The 23,224-nt window shown below is 37.9% G+C and overlaps 3 protein-coding genes across 6 annotated transcripts; 1 reads left to right on the top strand and 2 right to left on the bottom strand.

Moving 5' to 3' along the window:
• Positions 1 to 96: 96 nt before the first annotated feature.
• LOC306844133 (zinc finger CCCH domain-containing protein 14-like) lies at positions 97 to 12,705 on the top strand. 4 transcript variants are annotated; one of them, XM_079376068.1, is made up of 17 exons: positions 97 to 270; positions 680 to 722; positions 1,383 to 1,497; positions 1,877 to 1,917; positions 2,330 to 2,489; positions 2,784 to 3,087; positions 3,174 to 3,343; positions 3,454 to 3,551; positions 9,086 to 9,217; positions 9,555 to 9,632; positions 10,488 to 10,647; positions 10,926 to 11,125; positions 11,257 to 11,398; positions 11,765 to 11,901; positions 11,978 to 12,054; positions 12,301 to 12,416; positions 12,509 to 12,705. In XM_079376068.1, exons 1-17 carry the CDS (start codon positions 235 to 237, stop codon positions 12,510 to 12,512), a joined length of 2,013 nt encoding a protein of 670 aa, XP_079232194.1. In that variant the 5' UTR covers positions 97 to 234; the 3' UTR covers positions 12,513 to 12,705. The 4 variants fall into 4 exon arrangements, with proteins under 4 accessions (XP_079232194.1, XP_079232195.1, XP_079232196.1 ...); XM_079376069.1 differs by having other exon boundaries at positions 2,787 to 3,087; XM_079376070.1 differs by having other exon boundaries at positions 9,555 to 9,623; positions 12,509 to 12,698.
• Positions 11,895 to 18,338, bottom strand: LOC306844135 (translation initiation factor eIF2B subunit beta). The gene is made up of 8 exons (XM_079376073.1): positions 18,005 to 18,338; positions 16,883 to 17,003; positions 15,381 to 15,532; positions 15,127 to 15,290; positions 13,987 to 14,082; positions 13,692 to 13,829; positions 13,523 to 13,589; positions 11,895 to 12,964 (listed from the first exon to the last, which is right to left on the bottom strand). The coding sequence occupies exons 1-8, from the start codon at positions 18,240 to 18,242 to the stop codon at positions 12,807 to 12,809; spliced, it is 1,134 nt and encodes a 377-aa protein (XP_079232199.1). The 5' UTR covers positions 18,243 to 18,338; the 3' UTR covers positions 11,895 to 12,806.
• A 544-nt stretch (positions 18,339 to 18,882) lies between these two features.
• On the bottom strand, positions 18,883 to 21,808 carry LOC306844136 (transmembrane emp24 domain-containing protein 10-like). The gene is made up of 5 exons (XM_079376074.1): positions 21,556 to 21,808; positions 20,935 to 21,055; positions 20,735 to 20,808; positions 20,141 to 20,267; positions 18,883 to 20,054 (listed from the first exon to the last, which is right to left on the bottom strand). Exons 1-5 carry the CDS (start codon positions 21,739 to 21,741, stop codon positions 19,933 to 19,935), a joined length of 630 nt encoding a protein of 209 aa, XP_079232200.1. The 5' UTR covers positions 21,742 to 21,808; the 3' UTR covers positions 18,883 to 19,932.
• Between the last annotated feature and the right edge of the window lie 1,416 nt (positions 21,809 to 23,224).

Raw genomic sequence — 23,224 nt, forward strand, 5'->3', positions numbered from 1 at the left:
AAGCAATTTAAAAGAATGGTATTTAAAAACTATTGTGCACTCATTAATAAAATAATTTTAAGTAAATTAAACCTGAGACTGTCGTGCTCAACCGGCTGCGCATGCGCAGTATGAATAGAGCGGCGGCACGCGAGGCCTAGCATCAGCAAACTGTTCTTCTGTCTTATTTTCCTCAATGTCCTGTTAATTTAAGTAATATCTTGAATCCGAGGGGAAACAACAAACCAAACAAATATGGAGATCGGAACTGAGATCAGCAAGAAAATAAGGGTAAGCCGTTTACAATGTGTTTAGCGTGCTCGCTAATCTAAGTTACAGCTGTGTTGTGATGAATGCTTCCTGTTAAGAGCGAGCGGCTGTTGTTGATCGTTTTGTGCATTTTATGTGCATCTGTTTTATTAAATGTGTTTGGAGTGTTTCTAATATTGTAAGAAGTTCGTTGTGTGTTTGAATATGAAGTTAAGTAGGTTACCATAGTATTGTTTACAGGACGTTGGGAATACATGAATGCTATGTTACATGAGCTAGCAGTAGCATGATATGCTCTAAAGTATCATGTTATTGACATTTGTTGCCGTCATTGGTACTGTTTTGTAAAGGTTAAATGTGTTTGTCTGTTAAATATTAAACTTGTTTTGTTTAGTCTTCTCCTGTAATAATGTAATTTCTTGTTTTTCAGACTGCTATCAAAGGAAAGTTGCAAGAGCTCGGCGCTTATGTGGGTAAGACCTCACATCAGATGCATAATTCATTTTTAATCCACCACTGCATTGTTTCATTATTTTTTTTTTAGTGTGCTTGCTGCAGAGAACAATTAGGAGGAAAGTCTTGTCATCTGCAAAACAGGAAGTTCTGCGAACTATGTAAAAAATCTGATCAAAGTCACAATTACATTGTCACTCTAGCACATTGACTGGCTTTATATTTGTATTGCAAAGTGTTTGCAGCACAGCTGTTTACAATATATTTATGAAAAGTGCATGGATAAGCAAATTGAGTATCTTAAAATTAAAGGAATAATCCACACCACTCCGGTCCAGCAATTAACGTCATGTGAAAAGCTCTTGTTAATTGAAAACCTTGAGTGTTATGGATAGATTACTCATATTTAAGCCAGAAGCAAATGTTTAAAGTTAAACTATTCTTTTAAGTAAAGTAACGACGCAGAGTAAAGCAGCAATTATACCTAAACAATAAGAATAAATTATACAAATTAGTTTTAATCATTAATATTCCGGGTTAATTGAAATTAGAAGTAAATACTTCTGTCTTCATTCATGTCTAAATGATGTTGGATGGGAAACAGGATCTCTATTAAATGATTTCTGCATTAATATGATGGTTCAGATCAGATTAAACATGTTACCGTGTGTCTCTGTCAGACGAGGAGCTTCCGGATTACATCATGGTCATGGTGGCCAATAAGAAGAACCCAAAGCAGATGGCAGATGACCTGTCCTTGTTTCTAGGCAACAATACAATCAAGTTCACCGTATGGTAGGTGAAAGACTCCCTATCTACATTGTGATTTTTGTGGTTGGTGAGATTTAAAAAAAAAAAAAAAAATTAAGTCTCTTCTGCTTACCAAGGATGTATTTATTTAAAAATATAAAATACAGGAAAACCAATAATATTGTGAAGTATTATTACAACTTAAAATAACTTTTATATTTTAAAATATAATTTATTCCTGTGAGTCAAAGCTGTATTTTCAGCATCATTCCTCCAGTCTTCAGTGTCACATGATCCTTCAGAAATCATTCTAATATGCTGATTTGCTGCTCAAGAAACATCTCTGATTATTAGCAATGTTGAAAACAGTTGTGCTGATTAAAGTATAAAACAATGAAGTAAATGCTGTTTGTGTGTGTTGTAGGTTGCATGGTGTTCTGGAGAAGCTAAGATCGGTTGCGGTTGGTATGTGTTATGTTAGAGATCATGTTTACAGTCATGTGACTTTTTACATTCTATAGTGCATGTTTTTTTACTCTTTTGCATTCAATATTACAGTTAATAACAACATAACTCATTGTAGTAATTAAACATTGAATTATATTGTGACCTATTGACTGGAAAATTTGTCCGTTGTTCCATGTGTATCAGTTTTAAGATTTAATTATATTAAAATATAATTCTGAATTTGCATTTATTTCTATAATTAGTTTATGTATGTTTCATTTTTATTTCAGTTTTCGTTTTTGTAGATTTCCTGTTCATTTTAGTGTCTCAACTTAAACTTTTTAAACTTATCAGTTAGTTGCCAAGGCATTTTTTTTAAATTTTTTAGTGTGGTTAAGTTAGTTTACCAATATTTCTATTTGTTTTGCAGAGCCCACACCTCTCCATCCATCCGTGCTGCACTCAGAGACCAGCATCCCAGCAGAAAACAACAGGAGGGGGGCGGAGCCTCGTGCTCTCGCTGTTTCCAGCTCACGCTCTGATAAGCTGGAGGGGCGAGTCTCAAGCTCCGCCCACGAGAACCGCACCAGGTAATTAATTCCCATGAGTGGATCACTGCAAATTTGTCTTAAAGGGATAGTTCACCCAAAAAAGAACATCTCTGAAGTTGTATGAAACCTGTATGAGTTTCTTTCTTCTGCTGAACATAATAAAATATATATTTTGAAGAATGTTGGTAACCAAACAGTTGCTGGTAGCATTGACTTCCGTAGTAATTTTGTCCATACTATAGAAATCAATGGCTCCCATCAACTTTTGGGTGAACTATCTCTTTAACCATTATTACTGATGATTACAAGCTCACCAGTGTTTGTTTTATCTAGCAGGAGAGGCTCTTCTGAAAGACCCTCCAGACTCACTTCCGCTGTCAAACCGCTGATGGAGGCGTCAGCAGAAGCTGTGATTGACATCAAGCCTGATCTGGACGATGACCTCATTGGCTATGACCCCCTGGAGCATAGCTTGACCTCTCAAGCTTTATACAGGCGCTCGACTGCTGACAGGCCACGGCCAGCGCTGGCGTCTTCGAGACAAACTGCGGATGCGTATAGGTCCTCTGATGTCACGAGAGGTCAGGAAAGGTCAGGTTCCAGCCGGGGCTACAGGAGCTCAGTGGAGAGCAGCAGGGTGAGTGAATTTCGATATAGTGAAAGCATCAGTTCAGTCCATGATGCCATAGCTCATCATCTCAATGAATGGCACCCTTCTGGCAGGAATTGTCCCGGAAACGAAAGGCGCCTGTAGCCAGTTCGGTGGTTCGGGTTCACAGAGGTCATGAACGTGGACAGGAGAGTGATGATCTGAATGAGGAGGAGGAGGATGAAGATGAGGAGGACTATGGTCTTGCCAGCAAAGTGTCTCTGCCATTGAAACCTGAGCGCAAGTACGTTCCTTTTTGAAATAATGGAAAAGAGGTTTTTTAAATATGGTGATTAATAATCAATTTTTTTTACTCCTACCAGATTAATTTGGTGATTTGTTTGTGTTTTTCAGGCCTTCTCTCCCACCAGCCAAACAAGCCAACAAAAATCTGATCCTCAAAGCAATCTCAGAAGCTCAGGCATCCATCAATAAAACCACTACATACACAGGTTCATCATATGCATTATAATTAATAAATAACAGTTGGTTTAACAGTGTAGTTATTTACAGAGACACATGACATGCAGAAAAATATATATATTGAATGAAGAATTTGTTCCCGTGAATAAAGAATCTGTTATTGCGTTTTAGTTAAATTGAAGCAATGAACTAAGAATTTTTTTCTTCTATTTAGTAAATTGTGGCCATGAAGTACTGATTTGTTCTCTCGTTTTGATTTAAGAAAATGAGAGAACAAATTATTACAACGCAGGGCTATTATAGATAACTAAAATTAAAACTATTGAAAATATTGTACTTAAATACATAAAGGCAGAGTTCTCCTAAATAGCAGTAAAAGTTTTTAGCTAAGAGTTTTCTCTTAAAACCTATTCACAAAGCTGCTGAGACAAACTTTTACTAAGGAATAGAGAGAAGTCTTAAGATAAGAGTAAGGGCGGAGTTGACCTTGTTGCTATGGATTATGTCAGCATGCTTACTAACAGTGATTGGTTGATAGTCTCTCTGTCAGAGATTTATTCATAGAAATATTGTAGAGCGCAATATCAAGTTGCCATAATCAAATAAAGGTTTAAAAATAAAAATGTTAATTGCCACAATCAAAGAAAGATTTTAAAATGCAGGATAAGTGTCACTAATTAAACAAGTATATGTTCAGCTTATTGCCAGCCTCTTACATGTATGCTTCTCATAATAGGTGAATATGCATATAAACACCCTTTTAATTAACAGAGTAGAATAATCATGGCTGATAGTAATACATGCAAATGTAAAGAAACAAACAAACAAACTGGACACAAAAACAGCTGTTACTTCTTGCCCAACTGGTTAATGAAAACCAGGATATAATCAAAGGAAAATTTGGATTTGGGATAACCTCTAAAACCAAAGGAGATACCTTTTTAAAAGGTCATTATGATCAAATTTTTCTAAAATGTTTACGTTCAGAGGCAGATTGTCGGCAACAGCCATTTTAGGAATAGTTTGTGACTTGGTCTTAGTGACTTAGGAGTCCTCTTCACTACTCCTAACGTTTCACGGATTTAGGAGCTAGTTTTATTGTTAAAACGCTTTGTGACTTACTCTGAGCAAAAATTTAGGAGTCCTAAATTTAGGATTGACACGCCCATTATTTTTAAGATTTTCTCTTAAATCGGCGAGTTCTGATCTACTTTTAGCCTTCAGATGTTTCGTGAATACGGGCCCTGATCCGATATTTACATGGGTCCTACTTCTTGCCTTATCGTTCCGCAGACGTTTTCCTCTTTTGTTTTTTTTTATCCGCCATCTCTATCTTTCTGTCGCTCGGCTCGGCTGTTCATTGAAAGCTCTCTCCTCCATATCACGACATGCCACTTAATGCTAATTGGCTACAAGATTGTTTTGGGACTCGGCCCCAACTCGGTTTTCTAAAACGTTTTTGAAAAATTACATACCCTGCCTTTAAAATAAAATAAACGTTAACTGAAATGCAATCTAAACATAAAACTTTATATTTAAAGGCTGCGTTTCTTTTTCAGAATCAGAATGAGCTTTATTACCAGGTATGTTTACATATATGAGGAATTTGTTTTCATGACAGAAGCTTCCACAGTGCAACAGAATAACAGTGACAGGACACGGATAATAAAAGAAGAAAAAAAATAGAACAAGTAAATCGGGAATAACAATATACAAATTGACAATTGTATGTACAGGTATATTACAATAGTTTTGTATGTACATGTATATTATGTGCAAATTGAAATGTAGACTAAGTATGTGTGTTACATAAATAAGTGTATAAATAGTGTTGTGTTCTCCACGTTTATTGTCAAGCGTTAATGAGATGGATTGCCTGAGGGAAGAAACTGTTCCTGTGTCTGGCCGTTCTGGTGCTCAGAGCTCTGTAGAACCGACCAGTTCAACAGTTCAAAGAGGGAGTGTGCTGGATGTGAGGGGTCCAGAGTGATTTTGCCAGCCCTTTTGCTCACTCTGGATAAGTACAGTTCTTGGAGAGTGGGGAGGGTTGTACCAGTGATTCGCTCAGCAGTCCTGACTACCCTCTGTAGTCTTCTGAGGTCAGATTTGGTAGCTGAGCTGAACCAGACGGTTATAGAAGTGCAGAGGATGGATTCCATGATGGCGGAGTAGAACTGTTTCAGCAGCTCCTGTGGCAGGTTGAACTTCCTCAGCTGGCCAAGGAAGTACAACCTCTGCTGGGCCTTCCTGACAATGGAGTCGATGTGAATATCCCACTTCAGGTCCTGGGAGATGGTGGTGCCCAGGAACCTGAATGACTCCACTGTTGTTACAGTGCTGTTCATGATGGCGAGTGCGGGGAGAGCAGGGGGGTTTCGCCTGAAGTCCACGATCATCTCCACTGTTTTGAGCGTGTTGAGTTCCAGGTTGTTGAGACTGCACCAGACAGCCAGTTCCTTAACCTCCTGTCTGTAAGCAGACTCGTCACTGTCCTGAATGAGGCCGATAAGTGTGGTGTCATCTGCAAACTTCAGGAGCTTGACAGAGGGGTCTTTAGGTGTGCAGTCGTTGGTGTTAGAGGGAGAAGAGCAGTGGGGAGAGAACACAGCCCTGAGGAGCTCCAGTGCTGATCGTACGAGTGCTGGATGTGTATTTTCCAAGCCTCACAAGCTGCTGCCTCTCTGTCAGGAAGCTGGTAATCCACTGACAGACGGAGGTGGGCACGGAGAGCTGAGTTAGTTTGGGCAGGAGGAGGCTTGGGATGATGGTGTTAAAGGCCGAGCTGAAGTCCACAAACAGGATCCTCACATAAGTCCCTGGTCTGTCTAGATGTTGCAGAACATAATGCAGTTCCATGTTGACTGCATCGTCCATAGCCCTGTTTGCTCTGTAGGCACACTGAAGTGAATCCAGCAAGGGTCCAGTAATGTCCTTCAAGTGGGCCAGCACCAGTTTTTCAAATGACTTCATGACAACAGACGTTAGAGCCACAGGTCTGTAGTCATTTAGTCCTGACATTTTGGATTTCTTTGGGGATGGGGATTAGGGGTGGAAATCTTTAGGCACTTCACAATCCCATCATTCCGAAACTATTCTTGATCTAAATTTTTTCCTAATTAATTCTTCTACTGTGCAAATACATCTTTACAACTTTACATTTTAACTAAAATTGGAGTTTCTATGCTTTTTGTTTATAGTTGGAATCTCTGTGATAGTACTGCCATTTTAAAATTAGGGGTGTGAATCGCACTGGTTTCACGATTCATGTCAAGAATTCGATTCAATTCGATATCACCATGCATCACATCCTCACTTTTCAATATAACTGCACATGGCTACATTTTCATATACATTTTATATCAAATTTATTTTGTGCAATATTTATTTTATTTTTTAAATTAAATTACATAAGCAGGCTACTTTTTAAAATGTGTTCTTTAAGTATCCGCAAGATTACAGACAATCATAGTTGTGGGTTTTTCTTTTTCCTTCAGCGTTATTGCCGTTTGATTATTACTGATGAGATCATAGACAGTGACAACTTTAACAGGCTGCATTCACACTAATGCACAGATCTAATTCGACATATCAAATGTTTTGTCCTGCTCTGAAAACATAACTGACTGTTTACATAAATTTCTTATAACAGTATTCGGTGATGCAAGTGCATTTTGAAGTGCTTCAGGACAATACATAAAGCGTACGTAAAAGCCTGTCAGTACGAGAGTTTTGTGCATGTAATAAGTACTGCATTCCAAACAGCATAAATGAAAGCATATCTAAAGTAAAACTCTGAAATAACATCGTCTTCACTGGTCTGAAGTGTAGCTGTGGGGGAGAGGGGGGTTTCTGGAGGTGTTAAGGGTTGTGTGGAGAGGTGTTCAGAGCGGGTGTGGGGTGTTATTTCAAACCTGCAGTAGAACTCATTCAGATCATCTGCCAGTTGTTGATTCTCCACAGTGCTGGGGGATGGTGTCTTTTAGTTGGTGAGCTCTTTCAGACCTTTCCACACTGATGCGGAGTTGCTAGAAGTGAACTAAATCCTTAGTTTTTCAGAATAATTCCTCTTTGCCACTCTGATCTCCTTTTCCAGTGTGTATTTGGCCTGTTTATACAAGGCTTTGTCCCCCTTCCTGTAAGCATCTTCTTAGGCCTGACGGAGCTGTCTGAGTTTTGCAGTTTGTCGTTGCTGTAAGTTAGATGAGTCCTGGTAGGATTGCACATATCTTCACAGAAACTGATATAAGATGTTACAGTCTCTGCGAGCTCGTCCAGATCGTTTGCAGCAAGTTCAAAAACACTCCAATCAGTAAGGTCGAAACAGGCTTGTAAAACCCGCTCTGTTTCATTAGTCCATCTCTTTACAGTCCTTAATACAGGTTTAGCTGATTTCACTTTCTGCCTGTAGGTTGGTATAAGGTGATCCAAACAGTGATCAGAGAGTCCTAAAGCTGCTCGTGGGACAGAGTGATATGCATCTTTTATTGCTGTGTAACAGGGATCCAATATATTACTGTCTCTGGTGGGACATGTAACATGCTGTCTGTATTTTGTCAGTTCACCGGAGAGAATCGCTTTATTAAAGTCCCCGAGAATGATTAAAACGGAGTCTAGGTGTTGTTTTTCTGTCTCTGTGATTTGATCAGCGAGTTTCTGTAAAGCTGAGCTCACATGCGCTTGCGGAGAAATGTAAACACTCACGAGAATGAACAAGCAAAACTCCCGCGTTGAGTAGAATGGATTACCGTTAATGAAAAGCGCTTCTAGATCTGAACAGCACATCTTCTTTAACACTGTTACATCTGTACACCACCTCTCATTGATGTAAAAGCACGTCCCGCCACCTCGCAATTTACCCGTTGATTCTGCGTCCCGATCTGCTCTGAACAGCTGAAAGCCCGGCAGACTTGAATGGAATGGGGTCATTCAGCCAGGTTTCCATGAAACTCAGAGCAGCAGAGTTTGAAAAATCTTTATTTGTCCGGGAGAGCAGAAGGAATTCGTCCGTTTTGTTGGGTAGAGAGCGGAGATTCTCTTACCTACATTTCACTGCTGGTTATACCCTGTATAATTGTGTATGTGACAAATAAAAATCTTGAGATTCGCCAGATGGATGCTAGGCAGCGCTGTCTGGAATCCTTCGCTGTCTTGAGCTTCACGAGTGTGCCGGCTCGCTTCCCCCGTCTGCGCATCCTGAAGCGTTTGATCAGCGCCGCTGCTCCTCCAACTACAATGTCCAGCAAAACATCAGAATAGTCGAACACCAATGAAATATCGGGTGGTGTGTACTGCCGAATGTCCAGCAATTCATCTCTGGTGAAACTGATTGCAGGGATATAACTAAAGGCAGGACAAAAACACAAAAACAACTGCGGAGCACGCCACAGAGGTTGCCATCAGCTGCGCCATCTTGTGTCTGATTTAAATTTCAATTGAGTAATTTAATTACTTTGTTTTAATTTAGTAATGTATTGTAATTATTGTAACTCGATGTACTAGAACGGGGGTCTCAAAGGCTTTTGTTTTAATAATGAAAACCCTTGTTCTGTATTCTCACATCTAGTTCCCCAGCGGCAGACTGTAGTTCCTGTAGCACCACGGACACGTTTGGCGAGGGATGAGATGAATAATGCTGCAATCCGATTGGTCCAGGAGCACCTGCACGCTCTCACACCCCAGGACACGCTGCACAATAGTGAGCGTCTGTTGCTTAAAGAAATGAAGTGTTCATTTGCAAAAACATGACTCCGTTTTTAACAATTTTCAAAAATCATGTTTTTTCATTGTGCATTCCAATTAATCTCAATCAAATTACAGTTAGGATATTTTGACTAGGTTAAAAAATAACTGAACAATGCAGCTAACTAACACAAAAACACGATGGCATAATAAAAAAACTTGATTTTTGAAAATTAAAAAAAAATGCAAAACTCTTCAAACAACTCTTTTTGCAAACAAACTCTTCAAATATTGTGTTGACAGTAGGAACAATAAATAAAACTACAAATTGATTTATTTTCTGTGTTTTGCAGCACAATCAATAGCTTTAGCATCTCGTCTGCAGTTGGAGCTTCCAGAAGAGGACAGTCAAGAGCAGCTCAGTGAATACCGTGAGGGACATGACCTCATTTTGACCTCTGACAACAAAGTCTATCTTAGGCTGATGATACACGGGGCAACTTTGAGCAATTTTACCAGGCAACTTTTTTTGAGCAATGTTTCTTGGGCACGTTCTCATTGAGACTGGGTAATGGCAAATTTCTATCTGGATATTTTAGATAGGACATGGGACCTGTGTTTCACCTGGTTGGCCGTTGACGGCAACATTGCTTAAAAAGTTGCCCCATGTATCATCAGCTTTAGTGCAATGGAAGTCGTTCAGTCACATTTTTTGATGCTCAGTAGTCTTGTGTAGCCAGACTTTTGACTGAACACACAAACGTAGACCGGAAGAGACAATTTGATCAACATGTAAAGCAACTGACCGTTTAGAATATATTTGATTATACATTATGGTTAAAGATTGGGGTCAGTACAATTTTTATTTATTTATTTTTTAAAGAAATAATTTTATTCAACAATGACGCATTAAATTGATCAAAAGTGAGAGTAAATACATTTGTAATGTTATAAAAGATTTCTATTTCAAATAAGTGACTTTCTATTAAACTTTCCATTCATCAAAGAATCTTTGAAAAATAACATATTACAGCTTCCACAAAAATATTATTCAGCACAACTGTTTTCAACATTGGTAGAATCAGCATTACATTAAAACGGTTATTTTAAATTGTAAAAATGTTTCACAATATTGCAATTTTTACTGTATTTTTGAACAAATTCATGCAACCTTTTTTGATCATAAGATGCTTCTTTCAAAAACTTGAATCTTATGACCCCAAACTTTTGAACAGTGGTGTACTTAAGCAGATCTGTAACTTATTTTATTTATTTTTTTAATTCAGAGCTTCAGGTTTTGGAGGCAGCGAGACTCAACGCTCTGGACACGCGTTCGTTTATCATGAGGAGACCAGAACTTGAACAGACTCCACCAGTGAGGAGCAGGCCTAGCGCTGTCAATCAAACCGAAGACCCACCCATCACATCCCGAATGGTGCAGGCCAGGTATGACGATGTTGAGATTCATATTTTTATGCAAATAAACTGCCATGCAAAAGTTTGGGGTCAGAAGAAATCTCTTCTGCTCACCAAGTCTGCATTAATTGGACAAATCATAGTAAACGCATAAATGCAGTAAAGCAGAATTATTTTGAAATGTAATTAAAATAACCGTTTTCTATTTGAAAATATTTCAAAATGTATTTGCTGAGATGCAAAGCTGAATTTTCAGCATTAATCCAGTCTTCAATGTCACATACTCATCTCATTCTGTTCCTCTGCAGAGAGAGAGCGGAGGTCGTGGAAGCAGCGAGTCCAAAGTTCATCGTGACATTAGATGGAGTTCCCAGTCAGTTAGCAAACCGCACAGATCAGGACATGGAGCCTGAAGACGAGTTCAATACGACCTCTAACCTTCCTGAAAATAATGGACCCAAACCTGCCGTTCACCTCCGACTCGGCACTGAGTTTCTAAACACTGGTGGTAAGACGAAGATCTCATGTTTTAGAGGACTTGTAAGTTGTACCTGGAAAATGTAACCCGTAACATATAGCTGTTGTGAACATTCCTTTCTGATTTCCCCTGCTCACCCTCATTCTGTCTTTCTCCTGCAGATAGAGAGTCAGATGTGGTGGAGGACATGGACGTAGAGCCGGTTCAGGCTAAACGACAAAAACTTTCAGAACGCTGCAAGTTTTGGCCTGCGTGCAAGATTGGAGACGAGTGTCTGTACTATCACCCCAACACACAGTGCAAGTGAGAACATATCACCAGCCCATGACTGATAAACTCACATTATACATCCATATAACACACAGCATGGTGGACCAGTCAACCAACAACTTAATTTTTTTTTTGTGCTTTTATTATTTTTATTCTATTCAACAACAACTAATTAGTCTGTTTTCCTATTCTAGTCCTGTTTTTTTTTTTTTTGACTAACTTAATTTATTTTTCCCTTTTTGTAACTTAGAACTTTTTTGTAGTCTGTTTTTTTTCCTTCCTGTCTCTATCAGTTGTGCTGGAAATTAGTAATTAATAATTAATCATTTAAGAGACGTTTTCACAGTCATACGTAGTGAAGCATATTATGCAAATATGTCTCTTTTGGTTCTGTTCCAGAATGTTTCCCAACTGTAAATTTGGCAACAAGTGTCTGTTCATTCATCCAAACTGTAAGTTTGATGCCAAGTGCACCAAAGCAGACTGTCCATTCACACACGTCAGCCGCAAACTCAACAGCAACCCTACAAGAGCAGGTGTGTAAGATGAAATACATTTGGAATGCGTTATAAACGGTCGCTGACCTTTAAACTGTGACCTCTGACCCTGCAGATCCGGCTCCAGCCAGCACCTTATGCCATTTCTTCCCAGAGTGTAAAAAGCTGGACTGTCCGTTCTACCACCCCAAAGTGAGTCTTACATCATCCTGCTTCACTTTAAGGGATACAGTTGTATTTGTGGAGTTTAAGAACTTCAACAGTCTCTGAAATGTCAAATAAAAACCCAAATAAAGCAAGAGTTCTTATATAGACAAGTCAACAAATTCATAACTGCTTGCTTCCTCTTGTGCTCCTGCCCTGCTCTTATTATGCACATTATTCTAAATTTAGGTTCTCTATTTTTATGCATTTTAACTTTTATTCATATGCTTCAAGTCCTTCAAGCCGTGTAGATTTGCAGCGCAGTGTAAGCGAGCGGGCTGTACTTTCTATCATCCAGCTGTGGCAGTGCCGCCCAGAAGTGCTCTGAAATGGACCAAAACACAGAGCAGGTACCACAAACTCAGACTGCTACAGCAAAGCCTATGAAATGTACTTGTGACTCAGATATCTGTAAAGAGCAATTCTGTTTCTTTTCCCACAGTTGAGAAACACTGGAGTGAGTGATCACGGCTGAGCTGCAGCTTTTCTAGAGCTTTCCGTCTCTGGCATCATTCGGATCATTTTTGTTGTGCTTTGACTAATTTTTAAAACAAATTATGAGTTTTATAAATTGCAAGTTTCTGTAAGCTGTTTACAAAATATCTTTGGTGTATTAAATGTCAACAATACACAAACACACGAATGTTGTCTTTACTCGAAGTATGGATCAGTAGCTTCAATATTCACAATCACAGAATCTTGAAAGCCAAACATGCGAGTCAGATTCTTTATTTTCCAGTCTAGAGTTCATGATCTTCAGGGTGGTAAAGTTCACTCATCAAACGGTAAGTGTACGACGGAGCGTTTCCACCGATGTTTGAGATGAACAGTGTGATGAGCTCTGGAGGAACGTAGTCGAATACCGGACAGTGAGCGTTGACCTTAGACAAGATCTCACCTGGAAACAGAAACAAGTGTTGCTAGCAATTTTAACAAAATGACTATTACTAATACAAAAAGTAAAACTAGTTCTTGTAAAGCGGGTGCCGTGAGAATGAGAGTCCAAACAGCTGATAAAACGTCACAATTTTCCACAAATAAAATCCACACTACTCCAGTCCATCAATTAATGTCTTGAAATGAAAAGCTGTGTGTTTGTAAGAAACACATCCATCTAACATTAACTTCATACCTTTGCTTCCAACTAAACTATAAGTCCTCCATCCATAATATTGCTTTTTCCAGCTTTTCACTTCACAAGATGTTAACTAATGGACTGGAGTGGTGGGGATTGTGATGTTTTTATCAGCGGTTTGGACTCTCATTCTGACGGCACCCATTCACTGCAGAGCATCCGTTGATGAGTGATGTAATGCTACATTTCTCCAAATCTGTTCTAGATCTTGGTCTGAGGGTGAGTAACTTTAAAGCAGAGTTCCATTTTTTTTTTCCCTAAACTTCTTAATTTTAGTTTTGAGGGTGCTAATAGGAGTAAAATGTTGCTGCGTGACGTTACCTTCAGTAAAGGGAAGCACTTCATGTGGCGAAACAAATTTATGAAACGTGTCCTCCTCATTAGGAAACTACAACAACAAAGATGCAAATGAAACCTCAAAAACAGCATGTACAAGATGTTATCTACTGAATTAAATTATGCAAGTGTGATTTTACAGGGTGTCGGATACCTGCGGCGAGAGCTTGAACATGGGAGCACAGACGATGAGAGGAGTCGAATGATGCTTGGCAGCCAGAGCCAGTGTGTGTGTGCCGTTAACCGCCCGCAGACCCCCGTTAGCCAGAACCGTCTGTGTGCCGATGATCACCTGAACAACACAAGTGATTCAGTCCAGTATTTAATGAACTCCAATTGTTCATCAAAAAACTAGAGTGTGTATGACTAACATCTTTCCAGTTGTGTGATTCTGGATAATTTATCTGGAATATTAAATCAATGCATTAGGCATCAATTCATAATTTCACCTTGTTGACTCTTGACATTACAGCAAAAATGGCCGCGTCTGGGATGACCGTTGTCTCAATGTCCTCTTTGCAAAGACTTGTGGCCATTTCATGCCCCTGATGGATGAAAAAGTGAAAAAAGTTACTATGAAGGACCTCAAAATTTACAACACATTACATTTGCTTAAAAACCAAAACCAATATAAAATTAAACTCTTAAAACATTCATATAAAAATAGTACTAAGAATACAAATAATTATTTTGATAATACCATTTCATATTTGTATTTAAATATTTATAAAAATAGCTAAATGTATTTAATAATAAATATTAAAATTAAATAATTCAACAATTTAATGTTAATTTATAACAATTGTGTAGTTATTAGTTAATTATTTAAAATTATATAGTAAGATTTCATATGTATTAATAATGATTAAAAAAAAATTATGAAATGGTCAATTTAATTTTTATTACAACAGTTGAATTTTTTTAATATCTATCAAGTACAATATAGTGGTGTTAAATATTAAATTATTATAAAATTATGAATCGTTATGCATTTCTTAATAAATCATGATTAATAATGTGACCCTGGAGCACAAAACCAGTCTTAAGTCGCTGGGGTGTATTTGTAGCAATAGCCAAAAATATGGGTCAAAATTATTGATTTTTCTTTTATGCCAAAAATCATTAGGATACCAAGTAAAGATCATGATTTTTGATTAGTAATATGCATTGCTAAGAACTTAATTTGGACAACTTTTAAAGGCGATGTTCTCAATATTTAGATTTGTTTTGCACCTTCAGATTCCAGATTTTCAAATAGTTGTATCTCAGCCAAATATTGTCTGATCCTAACAAACCATACATCAACGGAAAGATTATTTATTCAACTTTCATATGATGCATAAATCTCAATTTAAAAAAAAATGACTGGTTTTGTGGTCCAGGGTCACATGTGTTAAAATGTTATATAACACTATTATTATTTAAAACAAAATAATCATATCAGAATTTCAATAATAGTACATAATGGTTAACCATGCCTTTGTGTTACTACATGGTTAAACATGACAGTAGAACGGACAGCCACAAATTAACACTAATTGCCAGTAATGAGATTTAGTCAAATATAATGGATGCAAAAATGTACTCACTTGACAGAAGGGTGCACACTCTGCAACGATGACGTGAAATTTGCGTTTCCTCGCCGCGTCTTTCAGGAAAGCTTCCACAGTTCTGGAGCGGCCGATGGTCATGATGACCTCGTTAGAGTGGATGTGTTCCAGAGCCTGCATGGAGATGTTGTCTGTGGTGCCCTCTAAAAATCACAGGCATATTTAGCATTACAATAATATATAAAAAGCAAAAGCTCTCAGCTCTCTGGATGAAAGCATCTATGGATTCTCACCCAGTTCTGTCAGCAGTTCGTTGATGGCTTCAATGACATTGGCTTTGAGATGAGTGAAGTGCTGTCTGAAGTTGTCTTCGCTGGATCCTCCAGACGTCAGCAGCTTGTGCAGAGATTCCTGCTGATCCGTCTCTTCACTGCTGCCTCTGGACCTGAGGAGAAAATTACAAATCTGATATTATTACTCACTATCATGTTCCAAAACCAGTATGTTGATATTCTTTTTTTTTTTTTTTTTTTTTTTTTTAAAACTCTAATTTTGCCAGGGAAAAAAAGTTTTAGAATTTGTATCATATGTTAATGTAATAACTTGTTTGTTTTCTGGTTATACTTTTATTTTTTAAATTGTTTTTGCCATGAAAATTGCCTAAGATGCTGACATGGCATTAAATAAAAATATACTACTACTTTTTAACCTTAAAGCTTCACTTGTAACTTTTGGCCCACTGGCGGTTGATGCATAAAACTGCATGTTATCTGCGGAGGAACATTGTTTTGGTCATTGTGCTGCGGAGGAATCTGATGGCTTGAGACGCGTGCTGGGCTCATGATAACAAATGATTGCTTTATCAGAGCAAATGTCACTAATAACATCAAAACTCAACCAATAACGAAAGAAAGATGGATTTCCAATACATATGTCTTATAAGCAGGTAAGTAGTTTGTATGCCGCTGTTGTTTAGAATTGTAAGACGAATTAAGTCATTTTAAAATAACGTTATAAAAGATTGCCAATGCAGATGTTAAAAATATCCGTTGCTATTCATATCAGATAACGATGTAAATTATAACTTGGATAGACTATTTCTAGGCAAACAGACCTAACAGTAAATGGTTTAGAGATGTCATGGACAACCAACATAAACATTGTTTTGTAAAGAGCAGATGTGATGCTATACAAACTATATGTTGATCCGTGTTTTATTACGAGTAATGTCGCTTTCCCTTTTTGCTTGCAAGCTCTTTTCGGTTCGAGGTTCAGTTGTTATATGAGAGTATGTAGTTTCCCGGAAAATCCGTCCTGACAAATTTTATAAAAACTAAATGTAGCCAAGCTGCCAGAATCAAAGCACCAACAGCTCAAGCAGACAAACAGGTTAAACAACCAGCATGTATCTTTCCAGATTTGACATGTTTGTACTACACACAGGCAACGGTCCGGAATCTCCACTGATAATGTGATTTAGGGTTTGATGAAACCTCTTACAAAAATACAAAAATAGTGATAGTTCCAAAAGAGACCACTGATTTCAAAAGAGACCACTCCATCTGCCTCCCTCTAGTGGACAACGTTAGTATTACAGACCTCATCTGTCATTCACACTGAGAAAATGCTGAAATTTGATTGGCTCCATGTTTGTTCTTTTGACTGTGATATTTAAAGAAAATATTAGCTGGTGTACCAAAGAATACACACTAATACAGTTTTAATTCGCTCCTTCAGGTTTTGTATATTAGTGTTAGGAAAGGGGGAATTAAGTGATAAGGTCGGTTTCAGATACCTTGCATATTCTTCTCGGATGATCTTTAGCACCCTGCGGACCATGTTACCGACGGTGGTCTCAGACGGCTGTGCTGCTGTCATCCGCCTGCCCTCCTTCCGTATGATTTCCATCAGCTCACCTGAAAAAAACACACCAAAGACTTCAAGATCCTGTAAAACAGAGGGTTTCAAACTGGGGCCGACCCCATAGGGCAGCGATCCTCAAATCTGGTTCACGAGATCCACTTTCCTGCAGAGTTTAGCTCTAACCCTAATCAAACACACCGGAGCATGCTAATCATTGTCTTCAGGATCCCTGCCCTATGGGGGTATTGGTCTCAAACTCAATTCCTGGAGGGCCGCAGCTCTGCACAGTTTAGCTCCAAATCACACCTGCTTGGAAGTTTCTAGTAATACTGAAGAGCTTGATTAGCTGGATCAAGTGTGTTTGATTAGGGTTGGAGCTAAACTGTGCAGAGCTGTGGCCCTCCAGGAATTGAGTTTGAGACCAGTGGGGTCCAAGAGAAAATGTAGAGAAAAACAGTGTTTAAAAACTAAAGATAAATAAATAAGAGCAATAAGATTAAAATAAATCATTTCTATATATACGCGCAATGAAAAATGTATTAATAATAATTAAAATAATAATAAAAACAAATATTCAAATAAAATGGTATGGTATTAAAATAACATTTAGATCAAAATAATGAAAATTATATTAAAATAAATAAGATTATATCAAATTTAGAAAACAAAAAAAAACTTTATTACAATAAAATGTTTATAAAAATAAGTGTTAATACAAATATTACATTTAAATTAAAAATCAAGTGGATTTAAATAATAAACAAGTTGACTACAACTATTGGAATGATTACAATAAATATTAAAATAAATTACAAATGTGTTAAAATTAATATATGTATGTGTGTGAACCATATTTTACATGAATCATATTTTACATATTTATGACATTCATTTGTTTTTTATAGCGTAAACTGGATATGACCGCATTTAAATGTTAGAATATGAAAGACTGAAGAGCTCTGCTGTAAACCACAGGCAGGAACAGGGAATGATGAAAGTGAAGTCGTGTATCGAGCAAGACAGGGTTTTGATCCGATCTCGAGTGCTTACTCACCGGCGTTGCTCCAGCGGGCCTGCGCGGTGATTCTGCGGAGTAAAGCAGTCGTTTTTCGGGCAGTTTCCGCGGAGCCCCGGAGGGATCCTGCCCCGCTGCCGCAGCGCTTCAGCTCGGACAGAAACGACTCGATGCGCTCGGACAGATCCGTCTCTTTATCCGCGCCGGGCATTTTGACTGGTGTCTCAGTAAAGCGCTGATTCTCCTGAAAGCTTGAACAGAAGCTCCTCCGGTTCATGAATCCTGCTCTTCTTCTGTTATTTATCGGCGATCAGGACTGAGTTGTAACAGCTCCACCAAGCGTCCATCCAGATCAACACTTAGCAAGTGCTTTCTGTTGAATAGATTATTATACAAAACAAATTGCTGCATGTAAAACCCACGAAGGAGCCTATTAAAATAGTTTGCATAATGCACTGTATATTATTTAGCATTTTAATATATGCGCTGCTATGGCTATATAAAACATGCTGGTTAATGATTGTTATACTCCAGTTCATGGTTGGGAAGATTTTTAATGTTTCAGAAAAAAACCTCTTATGCTCAAGCTCACTGTCAAAAATACAGTAAAAAAAGTAATATTTTGAAATATTATTACAATTTAAAATTTATTTGAATATATTTTAAAAATGTAATTTATTGCTGTTATGCAAAGCTGAAGTTTCAGTGTCATTATCCAGTCTATATTGTTTTTTTTATTTTTATAATTCAAATAACTTGCTGCATGTAAATTTAATTGGTTGTTCACTTATTCACCTAGGAGCCTTTTAGAATATTATGCAACCTTACAATATTTTCTAAGATTGTCAGATGCCTAAATCACTTTGCTTTCTTGTTGTAACAAATTGTATTTGTTAATAACTCACAAACACTTAAAATACTTTACTAACAATTTTTATTGAATGACAAGCCAATTCTATTTCCGAAATCCACTTTCACCAAAAATTAATCAGAATCAAAAACATTGCTGTTGAAAATGATTGAACACTGGAGCAAAAAAAAAAATAATTAAACCACTGGCAGCAAATAACAATAATAAATCTGATCCAAACCGTCCACCCAGGATGTGTAACCACTTTTCCATAAAAGCATTTGAAAAGAAGAGAAAATGACAAATCAAAGTCTAGTTTGAGCTGTCGAATATGGGTAGATCCTGTTACAAATCAAACCAGAACTGATGGAGCAGCGATGGTTTAACCTCAGGCCTGTTGGATTGAACATTTGTTCAGTCTGTGGAGAAACTAACAATCAACAAATAAAGACTTTAAATCACAGATGAACTCACACTTTCCCATAATAAGCAAACTAAAAAGAGATGCTGCCCTACAAAATAAAACTGCTTAAAAATTAGTACATTTCTCAAAGTCAGAATGATATATGACGAAGCTCTGATGTGCGATCGCTCTCTCTTCACTTGCAGTGAGTGGGACTTCATTTTGATAAAATGGCTTTGCATTACCAAGCATAAGTCTTTATAGAAATAATATAGACAGCTTAACACATCAGTTTGCAATCTGTTCATGTGAAAATCATTCTATCCTTCAGAATAACAGGCGGAACAGATTACAGTAATTAACACACACACATTCAACGACCACAAAGTTTCTCTCACAGGAGCGTATCTCTTATCAGTTATAGGGGCTTGTGCTGTCATTTAGTATAAATACAAGAAAATAAACTGAAAAACTGGGTGTTTTTTCCAAATGATACTGAACAAGCTTGTATCAAAAATGTACACGCACTGAAAGACAATTTGGCCGCCAAGCATCAATCGCTTCCCAGAGAATTCCCTGATGCACGTCCACTCCCGATAAACTTCAGGTCACCCGCAGCGACTGGAATAAATCGCCGAGGCAAAGCAAAACGTCAGGGGCCAGAGGTTCTAATGTCAGGAAGAAGTTCTGGGTCCCTGAATTTACAGGTGGATTTTACTCAATGAGCTTCTTGGCCTTGAAGAAGCGGCGCAGGTAGAAGACCTGCCACGTGGCCAGACCGATCAGACAGCACATGGAGAAGATGCTGAAGTACAGCACGCGTGTATTGGTGGACTCTGCAAAACATGAGAGAACGTCAGAGCTTTACCAGTCATGTTTCAGCTGGAATTAAACTTCAGTGGGATGCTTTGCTGGTTCTTACCGTTAGTATCTCTCATCTCTTCCTCTCTCTTCTTCATGTAGGCAAAGTCATTGACAATAGATTCTGAGAGATCTTCCAGCCGACGGAGTTCAACTTCCAGGGGCTTCAGTTTTTCAACCTTGGCAATCTGAACAAACGAAGAATAACTTCAGACTGACTAAACAATTAAAGCATTGTAGACAATCTCCAAAAGCGATGTACACTACTGTTCAAAAGTCTGGGGTCAGAAATCCATTAAAAGTGACAGTAAAGCCATCTAGACTATTATAAAAGACTTATAACTCCAATAAATGCTTTATTATTTTGAAGTCATCAAGGAAACCTGGGAAAAATGTATAAAAACATTTTCAACGTTGAAAAACAATAAATGTTTCTTGAACAGAATATTAGAATGATTTCTGAAGACTGGAGTAATGATGCTGAAAAATCAGCTTTACATCACAAACTATATGTATATAGCAGAGTTGTTTTAAATGATAATAATATTTTACAATATTAAAATTTTTACTGTATTTAATCAGATAAATGCAGCCTTTGTGAACGTATAATAAACTGACCCCAAACGTTTAAGCATGAGAAATCAATGCATACAACCTCTTCATAATTTTTGGCCTCAACACCATGCTTCATGTCCAAGTTGATCTGTTGGTCAGGAACTCTTCCAGTTCCTAAATAGAAGAAAAAAGTCAAATGTACAAATTCAGAATCGATTTGTATCATCATCATATCACCTTAAGCTGAATATATGTCAGCAAGGTGCTATCAGAAAGTCTGCAGATGGGTCAAACACTCACCCATGGGTGTCTTGCTCTCGAAGCACACCTCAAACATGTCATAGTCCTCTGTGGTGAAGGCAAACTTGCCTTTGTTTGCATCTTCTTTCACATAAAGGATGTGTCCGGAGGAGTCTGTGATCTAACAGGGTCACAACATTGGAGATTCAGTTACAGCCTAACATGCAAAACAGCTATGTTTATTACTAGGAAGGCCAAAAATATTACAATTGATATTTAAGCAGCACTGATTAATAAGTTTAGTTATGTTAATCCATAACACTTTCTCTATGGGAGCGTGGAAGACTGACGTGTTACAATGAGATACGAAGAAAACACACAAACTTTCTTCTTTACACGCTTTGTGTTTCTAAATAAAGGCATAGGGTGATTTATATAACTCATTTGGTTTATTTAACCAGCTGAATGTTATTAAAAACGAACTATAATGACTATTATATCACCGTCCAACCAGGAAGCGCCATGTAGCCTAACATAAGGCCTTGCGTTTAAACTCACAGAACAGCTACAATCATCACGAATTAACTAAAAACTCCCATCAAACGTAAAGTAACGGTGGAAGACGATTGTTTGTGCGGATATTTAAATCGTTAATCCGGTAGATGTGTGGCGTGACGTCACCTTCAAGTTGGTTTTCGCGTTTGGCTGCTCGCTGATCTCGTATTCTCCGGTAACGAGCACGTCTTTATGGATCTCCTCCCGTAGACACTTCCTGCTGCGCACCGGCATGTAGAATGAGATCGACACGACCGACTGAACCACAAACAAGAGCAAGAGCGAGAGCGAGAGCACACGGAACCGCGCCATGACAAGCTGATCGCTCCACTACCGCAGGCCCGGATGGAGCTGCGCACTGCGCATGCGCACTGTCTCTGCGAATCTACAGCGCCTGCTCGTGGAGACGCAGGGAGTAGCGCAGACCTCCCTAACACACGTTGCACATGTACAAAAATGTGTTATTCTTTTACTTTTTGAGACCGTTTATGCATTCTGAAGCAAAGTCCGAAACTTACCATGACTTAGACAAAATAACCCTATTAAGTAACAAAATGCAACAGGTATTCAGTTTGAGGAGGCAAAATAATGCTCATGTGAAGTTCGTTTTTGTGTAGCCTATATTTTTATTTCAAGTTTTTTTTTTTTTATTGAATTTTGCAGACATATCAAATGTATTACCTCAATTACAAAATGAAACAGGGTGTCTGATAAGAGGAAAAATAAGAAACAAAGCAAATACACAGCAGCAAAACCACAACCCTTGCCAACAGCCACAAAAAAAATCAAGGTCAAGCCAAATGGTCCCCTACTAAGATTCTAATGAGAAGGCCCTGATGTTACAGCTGTGTTCTCGATAGTACCCAGTGTAGCCTATATTTTTAACACCTATTCTATTCTATTCTATTCTAATTAAGGTAAATATGCGGATGTATTTAAAGCCTCAGCAGTAGATACTGTAGTGGCTTGTAGCTGTGAGTTGTTGAATGTTGAATTAAGTGTTTTTTAATGGAAAAAGACTCAAATAATCAACGTTGAAAACATTCACTGTGACACAACTGTGCCTGAGGATTTTATTTTTAAGTGCTATAATATTGTGCATTATTAACAACTACTTTTGTATTTATTTATTTGTTTATTTAATAGGTAACAGCTATAAATATTTACATTTAATTTCCTTCCTATTAATGAATTCAGTTGATGTATATGAATAAATGGACGAACACTGTATGTGTTCTGGTTAGAAAAGTGCCCTCATCAAGGTACAAGTACTTATAAAATATAACATATTTATATTTTCATATTTTGTTGCACTATATTTTTGGTCTCCTTGTGAGAGGTTTTCCTATCATTAACCTGCTCAGTCAACTTTGAGGAGATTTGGTCAGGATCAGACCAAATAAGAAGTCAGACCTGTATTGGTTCTGGAGATTATTTTAATACAGTGCTTTAAAAGGTTAGTTCACCCAAAAATGAAAATTCTGTCATTAATTACTCACTCTCGTGTTGTTTCAAACCCGTAAGACATTTGTTCATCTTCGGAACACAAATTAAGATATTTGTGATGAAATCCGAGAGCTCTCTGACCCTCCCATAGACAGCAATGCAACTGCAGGGGCGTTGGACAGGAGGTAATAGTGGAACAGAGTAACAGGGGCCCTGAACGTGATTTTGAGGGGGCCCCATAGCAAATTCAGTGCCTAGAGAAATTCCTAGAGAAGGCCCTATGCAACTACAGTGTTCCCAGTCCCAGAAACATAGCAAGAACATCAGTAAAACAGTCCATGTGACATCA

The sequence above is a fragment of the Barbus barbus genome (genome assembly GCF_936440315.1).
Source record: "Barbus barbus genome assembly, chromosome: 24".
In the NCBI taxonomy this organism is placed as follows: domain Eukaryota; kingdom Metazoa; phylum Chordata; class Actinopteri; order Cypriniformes; family Cyprinidae; genus Barbus; species Barbus barbus.

Excerpts from the sequence above, each read along its gene's own strand:
- LOC306844133 (XM_079376068.1), top strand. The coding sequence starts at position 235 with ATGGAGATCGGAACTGAGATCAGCAAGAAAATAAGG. Across the intron at positions 3,552-9,085 it reads TAAAACCACTACATACACAG|TTCCCCAGCGGCAGACTGTA; the intron begins GTTCATCATATG and ends TCTCACATCTAG. Across the intron at positions 9,218-9,554 it reads CCAGGACACGCTGCACAATA|CACAATCAATAGCTTTAGCA; the intron begins GTGAGCGTCTGT and ends TGTGTTTTGCAG.
- LOC306844135 (XM_079376073.1), bottom strand. The coding sequence starts at position 18,242 with ATGAACCGGAGGAGCTTCTGTTCAAGCTTTCAGGAGAATCAGCGCTTT. Across the intron at positions 15,533-16,882 it reads ATCCGAGAAGAATATGCAAG|GTCCAGAGGCAGCAGTGAAG; the intron begins GTATCTGAAACC and ends TTTTCTCCTCAG. Across the intron at positions 14,083-15,126 it reads AGTGTGCACCCTTCTGTCAA|GGGCATGAAATGGCCACAAG; the intron begins GTGAGTACATTT and ends TTCATCCATCAG.
- LOC306844136 (XM_079376074.1), bottom strand. The coding sequence starts at position 21,741 with ATGGCGCGGTTCCGTGTGCTCTCGCTCTCGCTCTTGCTCTTGTTTGTG. Across the intron at positions 21,056-21,555 it reads ACGCGAAAACCAACTTGAAG|ATCACAGACTCCTCCGGACA; the intron begins GTGACGTCACGC and ends TGACCCTGTTAG. Across the intron at positions 20,055-20,140 it reads AGAGATGAGAGATACTAACG|AGTCCACCAATACACGCGTG; the intron begins GTAAGAACCAGC and ends CATGTTTTGCAG.